Below are 27,446 nucleotides of genomic sequence, written 5' to 3' on the forward strand. Positions count from 1 at the left end.
AAAGAAAGAAAGAAAGAAAGAAAGAAAGAAAGAAAGAAAGAAAGAAAGAAAGAAAGAAATAATGAGCAGGTGGACTTCAGAAAAACCTGGAAAGACTTGTATGGACTGATGCTGAGTGAAGTGAGCAGAACCAGGAGAATGTTGTACACAGTAGAAGCCACATTGTGAAATGACTAACTTTGATAGACTTAGGTCTTCTCAGCAATGGAAGGATCTAAGACATCTCCAAAAGTCTCATGATGGAAAATGCTATCCACATCCAGAGAAAGAACTATGGAGTTGGAATACAGATCGAAGCATACTATTTGTTCTTCTTTTCTTCTGTTTTGTTTTATTTCTTCTTTCTTGTGATTCCTCCTATTGGTTCCAACTCTTCTTTATAACATGACTAAAATGAAAATATGTTTAACAGGAATGTATATGTACAGCCTATATCAGATTATATGTCATCTTGGGGAGGGAGGTGGGGAAGAAGGAGGAGAAAATTCAAAACTCAAAAGCTTATGGAAGTGATTGTTGAAAACTAAAAATAAATTAAAAAAAAAAAGTTGCCAAGATAAAGGAAAAGAAGATTCAGAACTTGGCAAATAATTGAGTATGTTAATTGAGAGAGATGGAAAAGTTACACAAAATTTCAAAGTTATAGAAAGATGATGGAGGATGTGGAGGATGATGATGACATTAATAGCAACAGATATATTAGGGGGAGGGGCAAGTTTCTGGACATAGGAGCATAGCTTCAGAACTGGAAAGGACTTATAGGTCATGAAGTCCAACCCAATAATTTTACAGATGAGGACATCTGAGGCCTACAGAAGTTAAATTTCTTGGCCAGGGTCACATACCTAGTGTCTGAGGTGGGATTTGAACTCAGGTTATACTGACTTCAACTCCTACATTCTATCCACTACACCACTTACAGGACATCCAAGTGGAGATACTCCATGCAGTTGGAAATAAGAGACTTTAGTTTTGGAGAGTAGTTGAAAGTAAAGATAAAGATTTGGAAATCATCTCTAAAAGTAAAAACTGAGGCCAAGGTAGGAAGAGATCCCTAAGGGGGAGAATAGCAAGAAGGGAACCACAGAACCAAAGATTTAGAGCTTGAACTTCTCCAAAAGTCTTATGATGGAAAATGCTATCCACATTCAAAGAAAGAACTATGGAGTTTGAATACAGATCCAAGCATACTATTTGCTCTTTTTCCTTCTTCCATTTTGTTTTGTTTCCTCTTTCTTGTGGTTCCTCCTATTTGTTCTAATTCTTCCTCACAACACGACTAATGTGAAAATATGTTAGAACATATATGTAGAGGCTATATCAGACTGCACGTTGTCTTGGGGAGAAAGGGGGGGATGGAGGGGGTGAAAAATGCAAAACTCAAAAGCTTATGGAAGTGATTGTTGATAATTCAAAATAAATTCATTTAAAAAAAAGATTTAGAGCTTGAAGGCACTTTACAGGTTATCTAGTCCAACACTCTCATTTCATAGATGAGGAAACTGAGGCCCAGAAAAATTATGTGATTTCCCTAAGGCCACAAAGATATTAAGTGGCAGTCCGGATTAAAATCAATATCCTCTGACTCAGGACATAGCACTTTCTAAAGTACCACTAGATATCAACACATTTTTAGAGAAACAATGACAAAGAGCATTTCATCGTAAGAGTAATAAAGATAGTGAAGAATCTAGAAAATAATCCATTTGAAAACTGGTCAAAGGTATAAGGGATGTTAAACTAGAAGTGGGCTCTGCTGCTTTTACAACTAAAAATGCCTTTGATTACCAGAAGGCTGCTTACGTGAAACACTTATTTTGTGTGGCTGCCAGCAGGCAAAAATGAACAGAAGTTCTCCCCAAAATGCCAGGCAAAATTTTCTAAAATTGAAGATGTTAAAAATGGAATTGACTACCTTATGAGGTAGTGAATGCTTTCCATCACTAGAAATTTATAAGCAGAAGTGGAATGACTACTTTTAAGTGATGTGACAGAGGCAATGACTACACTGGATGACAGGAAGGACTAGGGGGGCTTTAAAGTACCTTCCAACTCTGAGATTCTCCAAGTTTAATCTGCAGGTGGTCACAAAACTGACTGTTATTAAAAAGAAATTATCTCTCTTTTGGGAAAAGGGATTCTCACTATACTTGCTACTGATCAAACACTTCAAGTACTGTGCTTAGATTCAATTCATTAAGCCTTTAAGAGTTCAGTAGGCTCAAGAAGCAATGCCAGGTGGTGAACACACAAAAGAGATAGAAAACAGGTCACTGCTTTGAAGAACAGAATCTGGAATCGGAGAACTTGGCTCTCTTCTCTACGATCACTAGATGATGGATAAGTTATTCAACCTCTGTAAACACCAGCTTCTTCATCTGTAAAGTGAGCAAGGTGGACCAGACGATGTTTTAAGTCTCTTCTGGCTCTACATACTATGGCTCTAAATATGCTAGGGCAGAGAAAAAGTGGTTCCTCAAGAGGAAGGCAGCATGAGATGAAGAAAAGAGAGTCAGAGAACCCAGGTTCAAATCCTGCCTCTAATGTTTACTTTCTGTGTGACCTTTGACAAGCAATTTAAACCATCCCTTGGCCTTAGTTTCCTAATTTGTAAAGTAAAGGGCAAAACTAGATGGCTTCAGAACTAATTCACTTCTAGCTATAGATCTGTGATTCTATGATTGAGAAGGTTTAGTAAGGAATAATGAGAAAAAAGGTCAAGGATTTCAAGGGTAAAAATTAGGAAAGGAAGGAGGATTAATATTACCAGAACTCAAACCATATTGTAGCAGTAATTATAAAAATCCTTAGGTATTGGGTTAAAAATACAAAAAAATGAAACAGACTAGACAAACAAAACCTAGAAGTAATGAACATAGCTCACATATGGATAAATCCAATAAACCACGAGAAAAAGAACCAGAAAGCAGTTTGGCAAAAAACAAACTTAGCTTAACACCTTATACCATATATTACAATATTCTTCAAAAATAACTTAAATATAAAAGGTAACATCATAAAAAATGGTAAAATAAAAAAAGTATTTTTCACAGCTATGACTTGGGGAAAACTGATAACCAAATGACAGAGGAAATCATAAAACAGTCTATTTTAATTACATTAAAAAGCATGACAAAAGAAATAAAACTCAAAAAAAAAAAAAAAAAACAGGTGGTATCCAGTAAGAAAAACAAATCTCTGTATCAAACTTAGGATAAAAAACTGATATTCAAGATATATGAGGAACTGGATATAGAAATATGACTAAGTGCCATTCCTCAATAGATATAGCTGTTTAAGGATAATTGATAATGACAGTTTTCAAAAGTGCAAATGTATACTATAAATAATACCATGAAAAAATGCTCCAAATTACTAGTTAGAAAAATCAAAATTAAAATTACTCTGAGGTTTCACCTTTCACCCATCACACTGGCAGTGATTATAAAAGACACAGTTTAGACTGGCTAAAACTTTTTGGAAAACAACTTGGAATTATGCAAGAAAAGTTACTAAATTGTTCATCAATACCAGGCCCATATCCCAAGGATGATTGGACTGACTGATTTCTAGGGTCTCTTCCACATAATGTTACCCAAAAGATTCAAGTACAAAGTGTTTCTTGAAGAAATTAAGAATTTAAATAGCTAGAGGAATATTAGGTGATCCTAGCTGGGCTATGCCAATATAATAAAAATAGTAATACTGTCATAGTTAATTTATACTTTGAATGCTATACCAATAAAATTATCAAAGGGATACTTTAAAGAAGTTGATAAAATATCAAAAGTTCATTTGAAAAAAATAAAAGATCTAGACTATCAAGGGAAATGATGAAAAGACATAAGGACAAAGAGGGAATAGTACTTCTGCATCTTGAATGATATTATAAAGAAGCATTCAATCAAAACCATCTGGTTTTGATTACCTTGAGAAGTAAATCAATGGGACAGACTGTCAAAATTATAGGACTCATCTTTGAGAATTTAATGTATATAGAAGCAAATTTGGGTGTTTATTAGAAAGAGTCTGTTATCAAAATAAAAATGTATCAACTTCTTTAAGGAAAGAAATCCCAATAAGATCAGAAGTCTGAATAAAATCATCCAGGATGACAGAATGCGTATTTTCATTATCCAATTGCTATTTTTTCCTAAAACATCATCTACCTCTAATGTCTCTATGTCTAGTTTTATAATCAACAACCTAAAAAATTCCTAGGATTTAGGAACCATTTCTCATTAGAAAAGAGGTAAAAAAACACTGAGTGAAGACTAACCCCTTGCCATACCATGGATGTTACTTAAAATAGTATACATGTTTCTTCAGTAATATAAAGTTAAAGGACCTCCTTTATTGCCTAATAAGTTCCTTTTTATGGAACACATAACATGCAAGAAAGAAACTGTGTGTGTATAATACAGAAGAGTATTACCTGGAATTGTTAACAAGGATAGGAAAATCACTTACCTCAGGCAATGGACAGTAAAACTGGTGAATTGTATGCATGACATCCAAGAGCATATTATGCCCAATAACAAGTTTGCCCTAAAGAGAGTTAGGTTTATAAAATAACTTTTTTGTATTACATTACACTGTATATGACATCAATTTCAAAGAACAAAGAAGTACAATTCTGGTTCCATTGTAGACACTTGTTATACTTACATATACTATACTGCTTAGAGGGTTTCTTAGATATGCTGTTTACCTTCACAGAAATTTTTTCTCCCTTTCTTACTCTTTTTTATTTCTTTCTTATAAGGGATGGCTCTCTGGGAGAGGATGGGGGACATATTCACTGGGAAATGTAGGTGACACAAAAAAAGATATCAATAAAATTTATTTTTTAAAAAGGCCTATGCTCTTTCCTCCCCTAATTTTTTTTTTTTAATTTGGGGAGAAAGGACCATGGTAAGAAAGGATCAAATGATCCCGAGTTGTTTCTTTTTCCAGACATTGTCTTCCTGTTTTCTATAATCCAAAATAATTTAAAATTCTATGTGGTGAGTTTAATTTTAAAAGTGTCAAACTTATAAAAGTTGAGTGTTCTGGATTATCAAACACCTTGTAAGAAAATCCTGAATGTACTTTGTAGCATTCTTAATTATAAAACTCTTTTTCACAAATTCAGAAAAATTAAAATAGCTCCAAAAGTAATACTAAATAGTAAAAACTAACATTCAATTGTATTCAAGATGCAAAACCAGATATCATTACTATCATGTATGTCACAGTTCATATGTAACATTTTCTTAAAAGTAGCATTTTCCACAATAAAAGAATTTCTTTTTTTAATTTTTCAATTACTCCATTTACTAAAAATTAAATAATGGAACAAAGCAATGGAGTTTTTTTGTCTATGCAGGTAGACAACCATTACGACATCAGTTTGGTACAATAGAATGGAAGGATTTTTTCCCCTTCCTTAGCTGACAAACCACTCTAAAACAACTTGAATGATAGGAATATAAGTTCTACTGAATGAAAACTGCGGAATCACACGTGTTCTCAAGCCCCTGTCTTGTTTAGTAATCTATTTAACAAATAAGGTGTCTTTCTAATATACTATTTATGTATACTATCTCTGAGTAGCTTTAAATGATGAAAAAACTCTAAAACTACGACATGTTTTTCAAAATGTCTTGGTAAGTCAGAGGAACTTTATAAATTGGGCTTCTTTTTCCCCATAGGATGGTTCCTGGCCCTACTGTTAAGAAAGCTGTAAGATGTCATGAATTACATAAAAAAGAAGAGGTGGGGCAAAAGAAATGTATAGAATTTCAATCTGGTAAGCTGTTAGACATCCTAGTTTGAATATTCAAATGCCATCACCAAATGGAAGCTGAATGTCTATTTATATTGTTTCCTATGAAATTAATTTTCCCCTGTAAAGTAGATTCATCTAGCATGCTTTTCTCAAATCTAACAACAAGGTAATAAGCATACCCTTCATTATGTTATTGGATTCTATAAAAAGCACATTAGATGAAACTACTTATGTTTCATCTAATCTAATCTTATGAAATGTTAATTCCATAAGAATTATATAAATGGGCACTCAGAGAAACTGTCACTGTGGAATTTCATTACTTTACAGCTGAGTCTGAGGCTACATTAAAAAAAGTAAGACTATAAGCTCTGCAAGGGCAGGCATCATATCTCAAATAAACTTTCTATCTTTCCCAATCCCCAGCACAGTAAAAATAGAGAGTATTCACAAGAATATGTTGAATTGAATATTACTGAGAAATGTTATTGCTAAGGGTACAATCAAGGCAATGTCAATCAGAGTATGCTTATGCTCAGAGAGAGACACTATGCTACAACAGGTAAAGAGGTCCAGAGATTTATGTCCTAGGAACTTTCTTTGGCTTTATATGCTCCCTGCTACAAAGTTTAGAGTTCAAGGGGCTACATAAAAGAAGATTTTTCTCAAGGCACATTCTGCTCCAGGAAAAAGGTCTCAGATTCCAACCTGTAGGCACAGAGCACCATGAATTATCTGCAAAACCTAAATGCAGTAATGTGCAGAGCAATATGCCATACTTCACTATCTGTCTATAGCTAACCGTGGATATCGTTCCAATCTGGCACATATCATCAATAGGAAAGGGGGGGGGGGGGAGGGAAGGGAAGGGAGAAGAAGAGAGACATAGAGAGAAAGACAGAAAAAGTGGAAATATATGTGTGAAACTCACCCAAGTTATCAGCACATTTTGAAAAACATGTCAAATTGTAGTAAGATTAACCAATGTAATATCCAAATACAATAGCAAAAGGAAAAATATTAGGTTAACGGTATATACCCTCCCATATTTCCTATCTGTAGCATTTTCTACAATAAAAAGAATTATTGAGGGGCAGCTAAGTGGCACAGTGGATAGAGCACCAGCCCTGAAGTCAGGAGGACCTGAGTTCAAACCTGGCCTCAGACCAAACACTTGACACTTACTAGCTGTGTGACCCTGGGCAAGTCATTTAATCCCAACTGCCTTAAAAAAACAAAAAAACAAACACACACAAAAAAAATCAGAATTATTTAAAAAATTTTAGAGCTGCCTTTTTTTGTCAAATTCTTTGCCTTCCTCCCCAACTCCCTTCTTATTTGTTATTGTTTTCAAACACAAACCACAATGATTATTTTCTTTATGTAAATCAATAAAAACAATATAGTGTATTTCTTCCACACGCTGTAGGAACAGGTTTCCATTTCGATAAAGAACCTTGCAATTTAGATGTCTAAAATTCATTAAAAATAATAATGTCTATCTATAAACATCTAATAATTTTCTTCCACATTTATCATCCCAAAATTATCAAAAATTTAAATCTATTAACACTATACTCTGTCATTTCAAGACATTAATCTCAAGGACTTAATAGAAGTTATCTAAAGGAAACAGTCTGGTTCACTTACAGAATTAGCAATGGCATGAATGACTCTAGAAAATCCTACGGCATCATTTAGTTCCTCCTATTAAAAAAAAAGTCTGGTTTAAATAAATGGTGAGACATAAAAAATTAGAAGCACCAAAGTTTTATACAGTATCCAATACAGAAAAGCTCTGAATTGCTTTCATTTTGGGCTACAGTATGCTTTGCAATGTTCAAACACTGTAACACCTGAATTTCCAAAGTAAGTAACTTTTAGCTTCAGTATCTAGAACTAAGAAGCAACAACAAATGGCAAATTAGTCATTTGAAACTTCTACAAAGATACCTGAAATTACCCATTAGGGTAAATACTACTTGGACACTTCTGACAAGTCAAATGGTGGTGTTGCTTCAGCCTCCTCCCTACCTGCCCCACCCTCTAATGCTTTCTGACTGATTAAAGAAATGTGCCATCTGGTGATTAAAATAAGTACTGCAGCGTAGTAAAGAATTTAATTAAATTGAACAAATAAGGTCAAATTCAAGTGGTAGTCTGTAGATCTCAAATATTCTTGTAATTCCTACTCTTTTATTCAGAAAATTCTGCTTTGATTCCAGCAGGTTTATACCTAGTCTTAAAAAATTCCTTGTATTAACTGGCAAGTATTAGGAAAAGAACAGCAGCTAACTCCTCCTAGACAATCACTTAATAGCACAGTTAACTCTAGACAATTGATAATTCATTCACTCGTCTTAAACTCAGACCACTATCAGGTGTTGTTTTATGGCCATATATTATATTATATCTTAAATAACTATTCTCATCACTATTAACATATAAACTCCTTGAGGTCAAGGACAGTTTTATTCAGCTTTGTATACTCAGCATCCAATGTAATACCTTGCCTATTGTTGTTGTTCAGTCATTTTTCAGTCACGTCTGATACTTTGTGACCCCATTTGGAGTTTTCTTGGCAAAGACACTGGGGTGGGTTCAGATTCTTACAATCTAGCCAACAGCTCACTAACATTCAGACTCCTTAAGACTCTGCCCAATATGACTGATGTTCTAATAAACCTTGTCTCTGGCTGGAAAAAAAAAAATACTGGAATGGTTTTGCCATTTCCTTCTCCAGCTCATTTTACAAATGAGGAAACTGAGGCAAACATGGCTAAGTGACTCATCCGGGGTCACACAGTGTTTGGGGGCCAGATGTGAACTCAGGAAGACAAGCCTTACCTAATTCCCGGCCCGGTACTATATCCACTGTGCCAACTAACTGCCCCACTTTACAAATAACAACAGATGCTAAATATTTATAGACCTGACCTGATCAGAAAAGATTAATAAATTAAACTTTCCAAATTATATTCAACATGAAACATGAGCTTATCCAAAGGAAAACTCCTTGCTGATTCAACTCTAATGAACAAATTCAGATTTCAAGAAACAGCCCTCAAGTCATTTCCTATATGAATGCTCTCTCTAAAAAACATGCAACATGATACAGAACTGCGGAGAGTGGGGCCACAAGCCCTGCTCACACACTACAGCTTAGAAGAGCCAACTCTGAGTTCATGAACATATTCTTTAAAAGATGTGGTCATATAAATTGTACTTAAGTAGACTAACAGAAATCAGAATGTAAAGACACTGATGAATACTTTGGTGAAGTGAAGAATCCTCAAATGGAAATTCTGGCCACTAATTTATTTGCTTAACAGCCCAGAGGTTCCATTGGTATCTTGGTGATTTCAAGAGATCTTGAAAGGCTTCCCTGTAACAGTGGATTGACATCCTTTGGAAGATGTACATAGAAGAAGACAGGGACAAGTCAAACAGGATGAGAAGGGATAGATGAACTACAGTCTGTACTGCTGCAAAAAGTTCCCACAGCAATATGCAAATAAAAACCTATTACACACAACATAGGAAGAGTTCAATGCGAACATTAATAAAATTCAATTTTGTTAAGCAGAATTAAGGGCAGCTATGTGGCATAGGGGATAGAGTGTTAGGCCTGGAGTCAGGAAGATCCATCTTCCTGAGTTCAAATCAGGCCTCAGAAACTTACTAGCTATATGACCCTGGGCAAGTCACTTAATCCTCTCTGCCTCAGTTTCCTCATCTGGAAAATGAGCTGGAGAAGGAAATGGCAAACCACTCCAGTATCTTTGCCAAGAAAATCCCAAAAGGGATCACAAAGAGTCAGACACGACTTAAAACAACTGTACAACAACAACAAAACAGAAATAGCTCAGAATAAATAACCAGATGCCACTAGGAACTCCATGTTTCACTAGGTAGAAATTCTTTACCTCTTACAAAAATCCACTAACATAGTTTCTCCTATATTGCTTTCCTCTTAATATTTAAAAGCAGTTTTTCAATGAATGTTACATTAGTGTTTTCCAAACAATTTCTAGAATACAAACATGCAGCAGATCTTTATTTAAAATCTCACAGACTCACATTAAATATGTAATTCATATTACATATGCTACTGATTAGATTATCTTTTAAAATATAACTACACAGAGTAAAAACAGAACTAGTTGATAATCCAGTTAGTCATATCCCAAAACAAGGATTCAACTATATTTTCTTACAGGCAGACATGGAAAAATCAAAGTAGAGACGTTAAAGTTTGACAATATTCTTTATAGGGACAGCTAGGTAGCGCAGCGGATACAGCACCAGCCCTGAAGTCAGGAGGACCTGAGCTCAAATCCAGCCTCAGACACTTGACATTTATTAGCTGTGTGACCCTGGGCAAGTCACTTAACCCCACTGACTCACCAAAAAAAAAACAACAAAAAGACAATACCCTTTACTGAAATTAAATGATGATTAAGAACAACAATTTCTATAGGACTGCCTTGTATATTATGTGCAGACTGGACAAAGATGAAGTCAAATACGTATTAGTAACTGCAGAAGAACATGATTCATTTTGTTGGCTATGCCTACTTCGCCTTTTACTTGCTGGCTTTAATTTTTTTTACTACCTATTTTTTTCCTCCAATCCATGAATTAGACTTTTCCAAAATGAAAAACCTTGCCTCAACTTATTAACATGATACAGACCACTAGTTAATAAAGAAAAAGTGGTTAAAAAAAAAACCTGTCAGCTTTATCTGAAAGCAAAAAAAAAAATGGAATTAATTTACCTGTTCTTTAGCATGCTTCTGTTGTTCTCTCCTTTTACGTTCTTCCTCATCTACTTTGCTAATAACAATATATCGTTCTTTCTGGAAAAAAAAATCGCCAAGTTACAAATAAAACATCCTGGAAGCAACTTAAAATCAGAAAATTAAAAAATCTGACCACATTGGAAGCAGTCAACAATTTTATCATTATTTGCCATGAGTCAAACTCAGCTGCAAATATTTTGTAGTGATACATCATCATCTAAAATCTTGGGTCAGCATTTCCATTACAAATATCTTCCCAAGTCTCATTAATTCAACTAAATTGATTACAGTACAAAAAAAATGTATAAGCTATTATTATTAGTCTAAGACACTATGTTTAATGAATTAATTGCATTTAAACATTTTGGTTATTAGTTTATTTGATGTCTGAATTTTTTTAAAGTAATGCTTTGAAAATATTCTCATTCTATTTCTGACTATCTGTGGGGAAAAAACTTGCTATTCTATGATATGTTACATATCATATCAAATAAACAGTTCACAGGGAGCAGCTAGGTAGCGCATGAAGATAGAGCATCAGCCCTGAAGTCAAGAGGACCTGAGTTCAAATCTGGCCTCAAACCAAACACTTACTAGCTGTGTGACCTTGGGCAAGTCACTTAACCCCAACTGCCTAAAAAAAATAAAATAAAATAAAAATAAACATTTCACCAATATTCACTCCTCTGACAATTCATGCATTTTAAGTTTTCACAGAGAAACACGAATACACATGAGAGTTCTACACCTTGGATAAACTAGATTTGCTTATAAATACACATTTTATCCATAGCCAGAACTGATTTTGATAAGCTAATCTAACTGTCTTATTTTTACAGTTGGGGAAACTGAAGCCTAGAGAAATGAAACCATCTGTGCCCAAGAACGCACGAATAGTAATTAGCAGACCCACAATTCAAACCCAGCTCCTCTGACTCCAAATCCAGGGCTTTTTCCACTGTACCATACTTCTTCTCAACCATCTTTCCATTCACAGCTTTTTAAAAAATAACTAACTTTTAAGCAGTTTTAACTTTATATTATGAGGCTTTCAGAAAAACATTATGCTAGAATCAATCACTAATTCTCAGTAATGTCGTTAATACTCTGGGCACCTTTTGAGGGCAGCTCTACTTACAATCTATCCAATTCTGGTGTCTAGAATCACAGAATCTTACAGAGTTGGAAAGGATTCTAAAAGTCACCTACTCTACGTAAATTGTATCTGAAGTAGGTGATGTACTATAATGTCCCTGTCTCCACATGACAATCCTACAAAAATGTAAAGACAGAAATCAAGATTCACCTTCCTAATTCTCCCATTTTCCAAACTAAATATCGCCAATCATTTCAACCTATCCTCTATAACACACTTGATTATCCACTTGATTTTCTTCTTCTGGACATGCTCAAGCTTGTCAATAATAGCCTTTCTAAAATGTGACACCCAGAACCTAAAGCAATTTACCAGACGTATTATAATCAGCCTTCTCACAACCCCTGTTAGAGCCATTCAGTTAGCTTTGTTCTAGGCTATTAATGTAGCCTGAGACAATATTGCCTTTTTTTTCTGGCCACAACACACTGTTGACTGACACTGAATTTGCACTCCACTAAAATCTCTAATTTCTATTTAAAGAGTCATTTATCCAACACATTTATTTTCTATTATCTACAGCACATCACAGTAGGTGCTGGTTAAAATATCATGGTTATATAATAGCTTTAAGATCTATCAAGTGTATAACATACTAATATTACCTCTTAATATCTTCCTGCATTCTCACTCCCCTTACCTTCTGTCACCTTGTACTTGTGAAGTTGATCCCTTAAACCTAGTGTTCCCTACTAAATTCTAAATACTAGTATCCCTACTAAATACTAGTAATTCTAAATACTAGTATCCCTACTAAATTCAGTTTTATTATTTCAGCTGATCATTCACATCTCTCAAAATCTTCAGATCACATTTTGTCACCCAACAAAGAGCCATCACACCCTATTCATGTCACCTACAAATCTGATGAATGGTATTGTCTATGCCTTCATTCAAGTCAATGAAGAAAAAACATAGGGTCAAGGGAATGGAGATTTTAGTGTATTCCCATAAAGTCTTTCCTTTAGATTAGCATTAAGTATGCTTTACTAACTGATCATTCAACCAGTTCTGAACATTCCCAACTATAAGAGGATCTATCTAATCAACAGTGATACTGTAGAAGACTTTGTCAAATGGCTTTCAATTTACCTATTTGCATAAATGATAAAACTTAGCCTAAGATACAGATGGATAGCTTGGTGAATATTGAGTGTCAACATATTATTATATGAACTCAATATATATTAAGCAGCAACTTTGGTTCATTTTTTGGATTACCTTCTCTGTTTCTAAAGTCTCAACATGGATGCCTTTGGGATACCTGAAAAAGGAAAATGCATTATTAGTAAATGAGTAACTGAGAGCCAACAATTAAAACCTCATGCTTAATGCTGGAATAGTAAATACTCATCTAGATTTCAACCAAATGAAATGACTGTCATTAAATATGAACCACACAACAGTAGACAAAGAATAAAATTTTACTTGCTCTGAAAAATGTTTAATAAACTTTTCTACCTATATTTTCTCACTATTTCTGAATAAAATGCAAAACATTTAAGAATTTACCTACATTAAAAGGGAATTCTGTTTTATTTTGCTCTATTTGCCATGTGGAAACATTATGTATTCTGTGAGAAAGATCTTACATTTTCTTAACATCGGCAATTTTCAATTTCCCAATACAGTTAAAACTTGCTTTCAAGCATAGAAGCAAGCAAGCACCTACTTTGCGTAACTCCTCTTATTATTAAAATCTAACAGATTCTATTTAATTTGAAGCTTGCAACAAGACCTTCGATACTCAAGAATTTAACAATTTTCTATTTTAGGAAAAGTTTAAGAAATGACAGCTGTATCTTATGCTGGTCAAATACTTTATATCGGTCTGATTCGAACTGTCTATTAACTGCAAGAATACCTAAACAAGGAAGCAAGCTGAGCAAATTAGACAATGCCCCTATTCTTCCTAAATCAAGATATTATTGTAGATCTATTATTGTGTTCAAAGTAAATTTCCAAATATCTAACAGTAAACTATAAAACTAAGACTTTAAAAAAATTCAAAGACAAATAGAAACCACTAAAAAGTCTTTTTCAGAAAAGGCACTCAACTGAAATGTAAGTACATTGTACAACTTAATTATAATGATATATACTCCAAGCAGCAAGCTCTTAAACTGTGCCAAAGATCTTACAGGTGCACAAATGATAACATTTTATGGTCTTCCAAACTGAAATCAATGATAAAAAATAACAAGCATTTTAAAAGATTTTAATTTCCAATCAAGATTTTTCTCCAGCAAATTATTGCTGGATGTAGATTTAATTTAAAAAGCACATTTGTACACTAGTTTAAAAAGTAGCAGTATAACTTTAAACACAATTTGTATTTCTAGTCCATACTCTTCAAAGCACATCATGGGGGCTATTCCTTTGTATGGTTTGACAAAACAGCAAAAATTCAAAAGTAAACCTAAAGCTAAGAGATTATACAGAGTTTTTAAAATTTGGGTCCCTCCCAGAGAGTTTCAGGGGAAATTAATACAATATGAACACTTACTTCCAGCTCAAAGTCTGATAAATTAATTTCCTTTGAAACCTACAAAAGCAAAAGAAAAATTATTATATGTGATACATTTTGAGAAAATTAAATGATCAAAAAGCAGTTAGAGAAAACAATTCTGTAATTAAAAAACATCCTTATCTATCTAAAACGTTCCTTTTGGCCACTGTATAAAAGAGCGCCTATACAGTACAAGAAGAATTAACACTCATTTAAGAGGCTGTTTAAAAAGTACCAACTACTAAGAGAGACCTCTGGGTTTCCAAGTTCTTAAAGGATGTCCATATTTTCATGTTAGTGAAAGTGAAGGCATTTAAAAGTCATTGTTGATGGTCTAGGGGCAGCTAGGTGGTACAGTGGATAGAGCACCTGCCCTGAAGTCAGGAGGACCTGAGTTCAAATCTGGCCTCAGACCAAACACTTGATACTAACTAGCTGTGTGACCCTGGGCAAGTCACTTAACCCCAGTTCCCAAAAAAATGAAATAAAATAAAAAAAATAAATAAATAAAAGTCATTGTTGGGACAGCTAGGTGGTGCAATGGATAGAGCACTGGCCCTGAAGTCAGGAAGACCTGAGTTCAAATCAGCCTTCAGACACATAACACTCACTAGATGTGTGACTCTGGGCAAGTCACTTAACCCCAACTGCCTCACTAAAAAAAGAAAGTCATTGTCAACCAATTTCCTCACTAAGTATCTATCATAGACCAGAAAAGGACTTTAAAGTTCACCTAATATCCCATCCTCCTTTCACAGATTAGGAAACTGAAGGCCATAGAGGTGAAGCACCCTGCTTGAGGTGACAGAACTCTAGTTATTTACACCTAGGTCTCTTGACTCTAAAGCCACTGTTTTTCCACTATAATCATTCCTTCTCCTGGGAGCGCTTCATGTACTTACACAATGTTAGAGGCTACATATATGTGAAGGTGCAGCACAGCTTTAAGGTCAACAAGAATTCTGGCACCCAAAAGTAAGAAGTTTGACCACAGAAAGGTAGGGTCATTTGGTGTCTCAATAAACAATCTATACCCTATGATAAACAGGCTTTTTACAGTGTGGGTTTAATCAAAGAAGACTCAGTGTGTCAAGCCACATAAATAATTTTCTTCCCCCAAAAAAGAACAGAATGTTATATAGAAAGCAACCAACCCTGTGCATGGTTCTAAATCCAAGTTCTTGTTTTCTTCACTTTGTATCAAATCTTCTATTTTCTCCCTGGTGAAACAGAATAAGACAACCAAGAAAATAATATTTATAGAATGAGTTAGATTCTCTAACATCATTAAATTAAAATGCCTAAATATACAATGTACTATCAAATAATAAGCAATCATCTAAAGTACTAGGCTTTCCCAATGCAATGTAAGTTGTCTTAATGTTAAATTCCATAAAGACAGAAATCATTACACAGTTCCATTATACCTCCTGCAGAGCCTTAAACAAGAGGTGTTCAATAAATGAACATCTGACTGGTTGGGAAAAAAAGATTTAGTTTGTAAATACTTGGTGCTGGCATTCTCTTTTTAAAAAATTGAGATAGGTAAGATTTTTTTTAAAATTAAAGTAAAACTTTCTGGGTACCACAAAAGATGTGCCTTTTGTTTAGCTTGAACAATGACATATTCGCTGTCAGTTTCAGTTTCACATTCTTATATTTAATAAAATAAACCTTGTCTCAAAACTAAGCTTTAAAAAGAAAGCATATGCAATAATACTTCAATTAATAAAGAGGATGCATTTCAAAGGATAAACTTCCTTGTTAAAAACTTTGTTGTCAAGAAGCAGACACAATACAGAGGGCATTAAAAAAAAAAAAAACCAGAATGTGGCAGAAGGCTATGGCTTCCTCTTCAATAATGAAGTCAGTACCCTGACGTTTCTTAGGAAGGTGTGACACAGTTACAACCCTGAACGGTAGTGAACCTGGACTTCTAGGCAATTTCAGTGCTGATGTGTGACGGTCTCTTCAGCTGAGCTGGGCCACGTACAAAGCACCTGAAACAGTACTGTGGCCTCCATTTTACTTGTCACATCATGGAGCCACAGCTGAAGAGACTGGAACTTTCTCATATGTATTCTTTCACCTCATCGTGTTCTGGTAAAAGGAGATTTGTTCCCACAGTATTTGTTAAACTAAAAATATCAGTATATAAACAAAATTTTTCACTTCTTTCAAGATGGAGAACTCAGTCCAAGAGCACAGTTAAAATAAAGTAGTGAAAGATACAAGCAGTTATATTTTCTACTAGTTTGTTTTCTTCTATATTTTTATATCTGTCTAGACACTTTTCTACAAGATTTTTACTCCTTAAATTAAAAACCTGATGTCAATATATACTAGTAAAAAATGTGGTAAGAAAGCCAGAATTCTACATATTGACTTTTCATCTCTTAATTTTAGACTATATCATACAAATATTCATTTGTGGTTGAAAGGCTAGCAATGTTAAAACTACCTGCTATTACCAACACAGATGTTAAAAAGACTAGGTATAGCATTAGAAGACTCACTAGGTTCAAATTCCAGTACAGCACCAAAATGTTTTCAAAAATAATCAATTAAATATTTTGATGTACCCTAACTATTCAAGATTCAAGATTATTTAAAAAAAAAAAAAGATTCATGATTATATCTTCTAAAAATAATAAAATAAATTTTTTTAAAAAGACTACATCTTCTAAGGAAGATCAAATTCTAAAACCACAGATTAAGACTGTTAAAACCCTCATTTACTTTTATCTCCATATGTATTGCTTTCTCCATTAAAAACTTAGCTAACCCCCCTTTCCACCAACAATCTACTCATTTATCTCCAATTTTTATAAAACAAAGAAGAGAAGACAGAGTTTAATTTAAATACCTATCCCTATCCTTAACATCATACTTCCTCTTGGCAAATAAACAATTCTATCACTCTGACAAGCATGAAAACTGCTGCCAGTCAACATGAAAGTATGTTTGCCAAATAAAAGATTTTTACCATGAGAACTGTTCTGTAAGATTAACAAGTGTAAGTAAATGATATCATGGAATTTTACATATAATATAGCTAGTTATTACATATATTTGTATATACCATAATTCAAACTGACACAAAACATTAAGTTTGTAGACAATAAAAACCTGATGTAATAGAATCTAACCAAAATACCTTTTATTCCTGTACCAACACTACCATTAAAGTCATTCCACTATATTAAAGAATGTACTTTTAATTTGTTGGTATAACTTACACTACTTTTTCAATAAACTTTTTCTGATCCTCAGGAATAATCACAGGACACTTTGAAGCATTAGGAGATATATATGATAAAGTTCCAGCACCATTGGATTGTGAACGTTTTTCATCATATTGCTCCCGCAACTGTCTTTCTTCTTCCTGATTTAAATATGGGATTCCTAGAAATAACATTTTATTAATAAACACAAAATCTGAATACAAAATTTTTAATAAACAAGATTATGGCAATTCAGCAAAGATTTACAACCAGGCATAAAAAGCTCATAGTCAACATAAAAAACAATCACACTTAGCAAGACAAATAACAAAAAAGCTTTCAACATGTTAGATCTTGAATACACAAATGATATTATCCTCCAAGAGTCATCCTAGGAGGCAACAAATCTTTTCCAACCAAGCTGCCATTGCTCCAAAACTTTTTTGCAATACCTCTTCTGCAACCATCTTAAGAATCAATTTGGAGCCATTCACAGACATCCAAAAATCCCGTTTTCTTATTAGATACTCTCATTTTGGACAAAATACAGTATTATCAAACTTGTTCATCCACCTTAATAGATATGCAATTCCAAATGAGTTCTGGCTATTTCCAAAAATCAACACCTTCAATGAACCAAGGTTTGTCAAGCTTGAGTACAGTCAAAATAAACAAACTCTGCTCTCAAGGAAGCTGCAAAAAAAGGATCTGCAAAAATGCACTGAGCAATGGCAGCATAACTAGAATGGCAAGGGTAATTGATTACCTTAAAACACAACAGTTACATGGATATTTATACATATTCTGTTATGCTATAAGGGGGGAAAAATCAGCCTCTGTTTATAGTCCAAGTTCATAAAATACTTTTGAATCTAATGTATGAAAAATATTAATTGTGTCATTGATGCATGTTTTATCAAGCAAAAAACGTTTACTGAGCATCTCCTATATGCTTAATACTATTAGGTATTCAATAGGCTTTTAATGCTTACTAAATGAATGATGCCTTTGCCTTCGTAGCAAATATTTAGAACAGGATAAGATATATAAAATGCAGTAATTAAGCTATTTGCATAAGTATTTTCAGCTCTGCATAAAACAGACACACAGATTCTTAAGTCCTAATGACTATACTTCAAACAAATCAATATATGTTTGAAAGCAATAATCAAGACTGAATTACAGAGAAGGTGCTGCCCTACACGGTAAGAAACCTTAAGTCTAGTCCTTTGCTCTATCTTTATCTCTAATCAAGGAATAAAACTTGGTAAAGTGGGTATATATATAATTATATATAAACATATATAAACAATAATTATATTAAATAAATTATTTTAAAAAGAGGAAAAAATAAACATCAAGTAATATAATCACTACTCAGTGGTGAAATACTAAAGCAAACATGCCCTACTCCATAAAAAAAAGAATAATTATTTAGCTGCTATATTCCTCTCCTCCAGTAAGATATCAACCACAGAGATGTCTCTAATTTAACTTGATAATATTTTACACTATAGGTTTTTTCATTAACTGACAATATCTTGGTGCAAGTTTTAAGTATCTACTGTGTACAAGGCCCTACGTTGAACACTGTTTAAAAAGAAATACAAAATATATACAAAGCAATAAAAAAATTCAACATAGAGAGTACTAACAACTACAAGGGGATTAGGAAAGGCTTCATGCTGAAGAAATAAAAACCCATCTTTCTAAAGTCAATATTCTACTGATGTTGTGAGACTCTTTGACTGACTATAAGTCATGGAATGCTATAGTCTTCTTTTGGAATATGAGCAGGCTGCAACACAACAGATAAGGGACAAAAAATCAGCATAAAAACTAGTACTTTCTTCCTCTTATTACTTTATATGACACTTTCAACTTCTTTAGAGTGGGACAAAAAATAATTTTCTTGAGGGGATCAAGAAAGACCTCATTCAGGTTTAACATCCAAGCAACTGAGCTTGAAAGGAAGTTAGGAATCCTACCAGGCACAGGTGAGGAGACAGTGCATTTCAGGAAATGGAATGCAATGTATAGGGGTTAGCTAGCAGACCAGTCTGAGGATCTATGAGCTTATTATCACCATGGAGAATAAAACTCATCCATGCCTATTCATCCTGAACTAATCTAGTACACCTCCAAAACCTACTACATGGGATCCATCTAACAGGGGCCTTCCTCTCGTTCTCTTAACATTGAATGAATAAATAACAAAGGATCTCCATTAGTTATCTCTCTAACTCTCAACAGATGACTGACCCATATTTTTTCCCAGACATACATTTTCTCCAGATATGTATAAAATTACAATTAAACTACACACAGATTCATGTCCCACCAAATTCAAAAGTTTCACTACTTTTGAAGGCAAGTAAAAACTAATCTTACCATTGCGAAAAACTTTATTAAAATCAAATCCTTGGTTTGCCAGAAAGTCTATGCTTGAGCTCTATCAAAAGAGAAAAAAGAACATGTTAATAGTGAAATATGCTCTCTAAAGCTGTGCCTAGGAGCAGAGAAGAAATTCATCTGTGAAAGAAGGTAAAGACAAAAAGTCAAAATAGCAATATGCTACCTATACGTAGAAATACGCTTCTATTCCAAGATATACCAAGAATTCATTTCACCATTAATATGTATTATTCATTGATGCTAAATCTGATTTCCATCTCTTGCAAACAAAATTCTTTCATCATACACAATTTCAGGAAAATATCTACTGTGTAAGTCAAGGTATACAACATTTACACTATATACAAACAAAGTAGAAAGAAAGGTTTTTTAGCTGGTAGACTGGCACAATGACAAAAGTATGAAAGTCTAACAGAATGTCTGACTACGAAAAATATTCAAGTAATATCCCACCAAGCTGAATGGAATATACACAAATGGAGACTATTTTTAGGTTTTTTTTGCAAAAATAAACATTCAACTCAAGCTAGATTTTCACAATTCCAGGTCAAAAAACAAATAAATGGCCCCGTAAGAAAAAAAAAAAGACATAAACCTTAAGTTATTTAAAAAAAAAAAAATACACATACTCAGCAGTTTCCCAGAGTTTAATAACAAGCAAAGTAATGTCAGAATCACTTTTCCCTTTTGTTTGTTTTTCTCCTAGTTCTATGGCCAAGATTCACTCTCTTGCTAAGGAAAGAGTCCTCCTTTTTTTCCTTCTACAGATGAACATTGTCACAATTCAATACTCCACTACAATTATAGTGGATTAAATACGTGATCTAAAAAACAAAACAAAACACGTGATCTATCCAGTCCAGTACAAGTTCTCCCACAGTGGCACTAAATAATGTTGTAGATGGGCCTGGCTGTCCTCCCTGACATTAACTTCAAAAGTTAAAGACATTCCAGTCTTCTCTTAACCAACTGTGACTACATGATTTATGCAATGATCTAAATCTTTCCTAAAGTTATATATTATTAGTCTCTACTACCTCTTGGAGCTATTGACTGTGTAATATTTTACTTACCTTACTAATAACTAATACTTTACTATTAACTTTGTAATATTTTATTTCATTTGTCCTAAATTTAGCACTTTCAAGATTCAAAGGATGCTCTCAAGTTCCTAACAATGGTATTCAGTACACAAGTCTGTCTTCATTCAACCCACATCTTCTTAACTTCATGAAATCATATGTTATTGAGTGGGATACAGTCAAGATAGAAAAGTAGGAAGAAACAGTACATCCCAGTTCCCACACAACTATACCAAGAGTAATTTGAGAAGAATGCCAGAGTAGTAAAAGAAAAATTGAAGGAGAAATTACCTTTCCTGCCCAAGATTACAAATCTGACCTACAGGCAAACGACTAGGGCAGGAACTGTGGAACAAGGGTTGGCTGGGATCACAGACTCAACAACCAGAACACTGAGGTAGGGCAAAAGCTCATGGACAACCAGAGCTAGTCACAAACTCCTGCCCAAAAGCTCACGGCAAGAGCACACACTCAGCGCCTAGAGCTCCAAGCCAGACCAGTAGCACAGGGATATCCAAGGTGGATCATTCAGTCCTGGGCCCACACTAACAATAAAGGTTGTCCCAGGAAGCCCAAGGGACTTAGGACCATAGCTCAAGGACTCCTGAGCTAATTATCTACTGGCTCAGAACTGAGGCTTGTGGTTGGAAACACAGCACCAAGTTGGTGGTGTTCAGTGTCAGTGAAATTCAGCTCCCAGAGCTCCTGTGCAGTGCAGGGATGTCCAGAGTTAATCTTGAACTCAGCATCAGGCCAGAAGCTCAGTGCCCAGAGCACCATCTGAGAAAAGTAGCTTGGTGGGGTCTCCCAGACTAGTCAGCATCACAGACTCAGCCCCCAAAAAATTCCCTACGAGGCCAGCAATAATTGGGTTGCCTAGAACATATTGCTGGAAAAATGACCAAATAAAAAAAGAATGAGATCTACTTTAGTCCAGGGATAACCAAAACACAAACCCAAAAGAAGAATATAACTCCAAAAAACTTACAGGAAAAGAACATCTCCAAGTAAAACACAGCTAGCCCAAAACATCAATTAGAATGATTAGAAGAAATTACGCAAGAGTACAAAAGTTAGGTGGAAGCAAGATGTTGGAGAAAAGGCAGCAACTTGCCTGAGCTTTCCCCCAAATTCCTCTGAACACCTTTAAATAATGCCATAAAACAATTCCTGGAGCAGCAGAACCAACAATAGGATGGAGTGAAATAATTTTCCAGCCAAAGACAACTCAGAAGATCAGCAGGAAAGGTCTGTTGCCCCTGGGTGAGAGTGGAGCGCAGGCTGTACCACTACACTCTGGGCCCCAGAAAACCAGAAGCTGGCCTTGGGAGCCACTGAATCAGTAGCAGCAGCAGCTGCTTCAGGAGTTGTCAGGCCACAGATGGTAAAGGGGTCAAACAACTGGTCAGAAGGAGAATACAAGAGTTTCTTTGCTGGCACTGGGTACTCTGTTGCTTTACCCATACTCGGATCTGGGTGGTAGTTTCGGGATGAAGAGGAACACTAGCATACTAGAGCTTGTGGCCACAATGGAGCAGGGACTCTCATCACAGTTCCAAGGTATAAAAGGGAACCTGTGGTCATTCACAGACCAGAGTACAGGCTGGGAGAGTAGTAAACCAGTCTTCTTAGCACATACTACCTTGGAAGAACTGAAAACTTACAGGTCCCCAGAAGTATCTCTGAAGATGGCTACACCAAACCCCTGAAGTGTTGGGACAATGCGTCCTCCACCCTAGAAGAAGAGTCCCACTTTAACAAAGAGTTAAAAGTCAAGAAATAGGCTGGGAAAATGCTCAAACGGAAAAAAAATTCTGACCACATAAAGTAACTATGGTGACAAGATCAAAATACACACTCAGAAGAAGACAACAAAATCTCTAACACCAGAAAAATATGAATTGGTCTCAGGCCACAGAAGAGCTCAAAAAGGATTTTGAAAATCAAGTAAGAGGGGTAAGGGGAAAATTGGGAAAAGAAAGGAGAGCGGTATAAGAAAATAACGAAAAGAGTCAACAGCTTGGTAAAGGAGACACAAAAAAATACTGAAGAAAATAACACCTTAAAAAACAGAATAGGCCAAATGGTAAATGAGGTAAAAAAATCCAACGAGAAGAACGCTTTGAAAAGCAGAATTGGCCAAATGGAAAAGGAAGTACAAAAGCTCACTGAAGAAAATAATTTCTTAAAAATTAGAATGGAGTAAATGGAAGCTTTTGATTTTATGAGAAATCAATAAAACAAAACCAAAGGAATGAAAAATAGAAGACAATGTAAATATCTCACTGTAAAAACAACTGACCTGGAAAATAGATACAGGAGAGATAATTTGAAAACTACAGGATTATCTGAAAACCATGATCAAAAAAAGAGCCTAGAAATCATCTTTCAAGAAATTATCAAGAAAAACTGCCCTGATATTCTAGAACAAGAGGGTAAAACACACATGGAAAGAATCCAGCAATCACTTCCTGAAAGAGATCCCAAAATGAAAACTTCCAGGAATATTATAGCAAAATTCCATAGTTCTCAAGTCAAGGAGAAAATATTGTAAACAGCCAGGAAGAAACAATTCAAGTATGATGCAGCCACAGCCAAGATAACACAAGACTTAGCAGCTACTACATTAAAGAATCACAAGATTTTGAATATGATACTCTGAAGGGCAAAGGAGCTACGATTACAACCAAAAATCACCTACCCAACAAAACTGAGTATAATCCTTCAGGGGAAAAAATGGATATTCAATGAAACAGACTTTCAAGCATTCTTGATGAAAGGCCAGAGCTGAATAGAAAATTTGACTTTCAAATACAACATTCAAGAGAAGCATAAAAAGGTAAACAGGAAACAAAAATCATAAGGGGCTTAAGGTTAAACTGTCTGCATTCCTACATGGGAAGATGATAGTATACATAGAGGGCAAAGGTGAATTGAATATGAAGGGATATCTAAAAAAATAAAATAAAGAGGCAAGAAAAAGGAATGCACTGGGAGAAAGGGAGAGGCAGAATGGGATAAATTATCTCACATAAAAGAGGAAAGAAAAAGCTTTTACAGTGGAGGTGAAGATGAGGGAGGTTAAGGGGAGGAGTGAGTGAACCTTACTCTCATCAGAATTGGCTCAAAGAGGGAATAACATACATACACACTCAACTGGGTAAAAAAATCTATCTTACCTACCAGAAAGTAGGAAGGGAAGGGGAAGAGGATTGGGGGTAGGAGTTGACAGAAAAGAGGGCAGATTGGGGGAGGCAATAGTTAAAAGCAAAACACTTTTGAGGAGGGACAGGCTGAAAGGAGAGAGAGAACAGAATAAACAGAGGGGGAAATAGGATGGAGGGAAATACAGTTAGCAATATTAACTGAAAAAATTTTTGAAGCAAGTTTCTCTGATAAAGACTTCATTTCTCAAATAAGAACTGAGTCAAATTTATAAAAATAGGAGCCATTCTGCAACTGATACATGATCTAAAGATATGAACAGTTTTCAGATGAAATAATCAAAGCTATCTATAGCCATATGCAAAAATGCTCTAAATCACTGATTGGAGAAATGCAAATTAAAACAATTCTGAGGTACTACCTAATACCTATTAGACTGGCTAACAGCACAGAAAAGGAAAATGATCAATGTTGGAGGGGATGTGGGAAAAATGAGAAATTAATGCATCATTGGTGGAGTAGTGAAGTGACTCAACCATTCTTTAGAGCAAGTTAGAACTATGCCCAAAATGCTATAATACCCTTTGATCTAACAATACCACTACTAGGTCTGTATTCAAAAAGATAAAAAACAGAAAGGAAAAGGATCTGTATGTACAAAAATAATTAAAGCAGCTTTTTTTCCAGTGGCAAAGAACTGGAAATTCAGGGGATGCCCATCAACTGGGGAATGGCTGAACAAATTGTGCTATGTGATTGTAATGGAATACTATTGTGCTATAAGAAATGATGAGCGTGGTGCTCTCAGAAAAACCTGAAAGGACTTCAATGAGCTGATACAAAGTGAAATGTACTGTGTGCAAAGTAACAGCAATATTCTAAGATGATTAGCTGTGAATGACTTATTCTCAGCAATACAGTGATCCAAGACAACTCTGAAGGACTTAGGATGAAAAATGCTATCCATTGCTAGAGAAGAACTTATGGTGCCGAATACAGATTGAAGCATACTTTTTTTGCATTCTTTATTTATCTTGAAGTTTTTTTTTTCTGGTCTATGTTTTCTTTCATAACATAACTAAAATGGAAATGTTTTGCATGACTATACATGCATAACCTATACTGAATTGCTTTCCTTCTCAATGAGGGGGGTGGGGAGAAAGGAAGCGAGAAAATTTGGAACTCAAAATTTTAAAAACAAATGTTAAAAATTGTTTTTACGTGTAATTGTAGAAAAATAAAATGCTAAATAAATTTTTTAAAAAGAATACAAAAGTTAGTTTTTAAAAGATATAAATGAAATGATAGTGATAGAGGAAAAAAGTAGAAAGGAAATACGGGGAGGAGAGACTAGGAAAGAGAATGGACGAGAACCTAGGAAAGAGAATTAACAGCTTGGCACTAGAGGTACAAAACCTTACCCAAGTAACAGACTCCCTGAAATTCAATCCGAGTAAAACAGATCTGAGTAAAATTAATGACTCCATGAAACAAGAAATATTAAGATAAAGTCAAAAGACTGAAAAAACAGATGAAAATATAAGGTATTTAAAGCCAAAACAACTCAGCTGGAAAACAGATTAAGGAGAGATAGTTTAAAAATTACTTAACAATCTGAAAGCCAGTACCAAAAAGAGCCTAGACATCATATTTCAAGAACTTGCTAGATCTCTTAGAACCAAAAGATAAACTGAAAATAGAAAAAACAGACTATCACTTCCTGAAAGAAACCTCAAAATGAAAACTCCCTGAACATTACAGCCAAAATCCAGAGCTTCTAGGTCAATGAAAAAATATTGCAAGTAGCCATAAATAAAGAGTACAAGTACAATGCAGCCACAGTCAGCATCACACAAGATTTAGCAGCTACTAGTGGAGAGTATGGATTATGATATTTCAAAAAGGTAAAAAGACAAAGACTTACAGCCAAGAATAACTCACCCAGCAAAACTGAGTATAATCCCACAGTGGAAAAAATGGATCTTAAATGAAACAGAGGAATTCCAAGCATTCCTGATTAAAAGGCAAAAGCTGAGTAAAAACTATGAAACATAAACATAAGAATAAAAAAAACAAAAAGATAAATACAAGTGGGCAATTTGAAAAGATTTTATGAAGCTGAAATAATTACATTCTAATGGGAAGGGGAGAAGTAAATGATGTAACCATCCCCAGAGAACTGTAATATCAGCTGGGGTCAAATAAAGGTAGTCAAATAAGATAGAGGCCTGGGAATGTTGTTTTTTTATTATGTTGCAATGATCTTAAAAGAAGAAAAGAAAAGGAGGTAGAAAAAGGATACACTAGAGAATGAAAGAGATGCAATGGTGGGGAGATAAATAGAAGTCTACAAACAATGAAAGGGTGGAAAGGGGGACTCACCTGAACCTCACTTTTAAACGATACAGAATGAATTAAGCAAAACAAGGAAAATAAGACTTTAGACTATAAAAACAAACAACTTTGTAAGATTTAAGAACTTTGATCATTTCAATGATCCACCATGACTCCAGAAGCATGATAACTTGATAACTCAGAATGCTGCCTAACTCCTAACAAAAAGGTGATCAGCTAGATATGCTGAGTGGAAACATGAATTTTTAGACATGGCTAATGTGAGAATCTGTTTGCTTATGAGTATTTGTTGGGGGGAGGGGGAGGGGAGCTTTTTTTTTTTAAACTTAGGGGTGGGGCAGTGAGGCTACAAGAAGGCAGAGGCACATTCTTGTTCACTGAAAAAAATGAAATCTAATTTTTAAAAAAGTTGTAGAGGGACTTTAGAGATCATGAAGTTCAACCCTATCATTTTACAAAGAGGCAACATGTTGTAGGAGACCTCAGTTTAAATCAAGCTTCTGGTATTTACTACATGACTTTGAACACAGACTTCTTCATCTATAAAATGAGAGACCAGATGATCTCAAAGTTTTTATTCGAACACAATTCTGTGACAAGAAAGAAGGGAAAATTCAAATAAATTCATTTTGTTATTTGTGAAAATCTAGCTTTAACAAAATGCTTTTGGTGAAAAAATTTGAAATTAATGGTTTTTCTGGAGGGAATCTAAACTGCAAAGTGACACATGAATCTGGGAAGGATTATATAGGAATCTTTGTAAGAAATTGCTGGAAATTTCAAAGGGTTAACCTAATGGAAAACTATAAATCCAGTTCCTTCTAAGAAGAATTATTAGGAGTGCTTTATGAATTTTCACTACCTACATAAGTGTTCCTCTAAATGTCTTAAGTGTTTCCTATATTTGTATATGGGCTCCTTCTGAGGCCTTTTCATCTTCTGCATTTTCTAAGGGATGAAATAAATGT

The 27,446-nt window shown here is 34.6% G+C and overlaps 1 protein-coding gene across 1 annotated transcript in view; it reads right to left on the bottom strand.

Annotated features, from left to right (window-relative positions):
- Positions 1–27,446, bottom strand: part of PARN (poly(A)-specific ribonuclease) — a 182,551-nt gene that overhangs the window by 152,143 nt on the left and 2,962 nt on the right. The window contains exons 6-13 of the mRNA XM_027839597.1: positions 19,853–19,913; positions 17,477–17,642; positions 15,392–15,457; positions 14,235–14,273; positions 12,950–12,992; positions 10,549–10,629; positions 7,421–7,477; positions 4,471–4,548 (exon numbers count right to left, since the gene is read on the bottom strand). Of these exons, the coding sequence (XP_027695398.1) occupies positions 4,471–4,548; positions 7,421–7,477; positions 10,549–10,629; positions 12,950–12,992; positions 14,235–14,273; positions 15,392–15,457; positions 17,477–17,642; positions 19,853–19,913 (591 nt within the window). The remainder of the gene's footprint in view (positions 1–4,470; positions 4,549–7,420; positions 7,478–10,548; positions 10,630–12,949; positions 12,993–14,234; positions 14,274–15,391; positions 15,458–17,476; positions 17,643–19,852; positions 19,914–27,446) is intronic.

Source organism: Vombatus ursinus, unplaced genomic scaffold (assembly GCF_900497805.2).
Source record: "Vombatus ursinus unplaced genomic scaffold, bare-nosed wombat genome assembly UNPS02014832.1, whole genome shotgun sequence".
In the NCBI taxonomy this organism is placed as follows: domain Eukaryota; kingdom Metazoa; phylum Chordata; class Mammalia; order Diprotodontia; family Vombatidae; genus Vombatus; species Vombatus ursinus.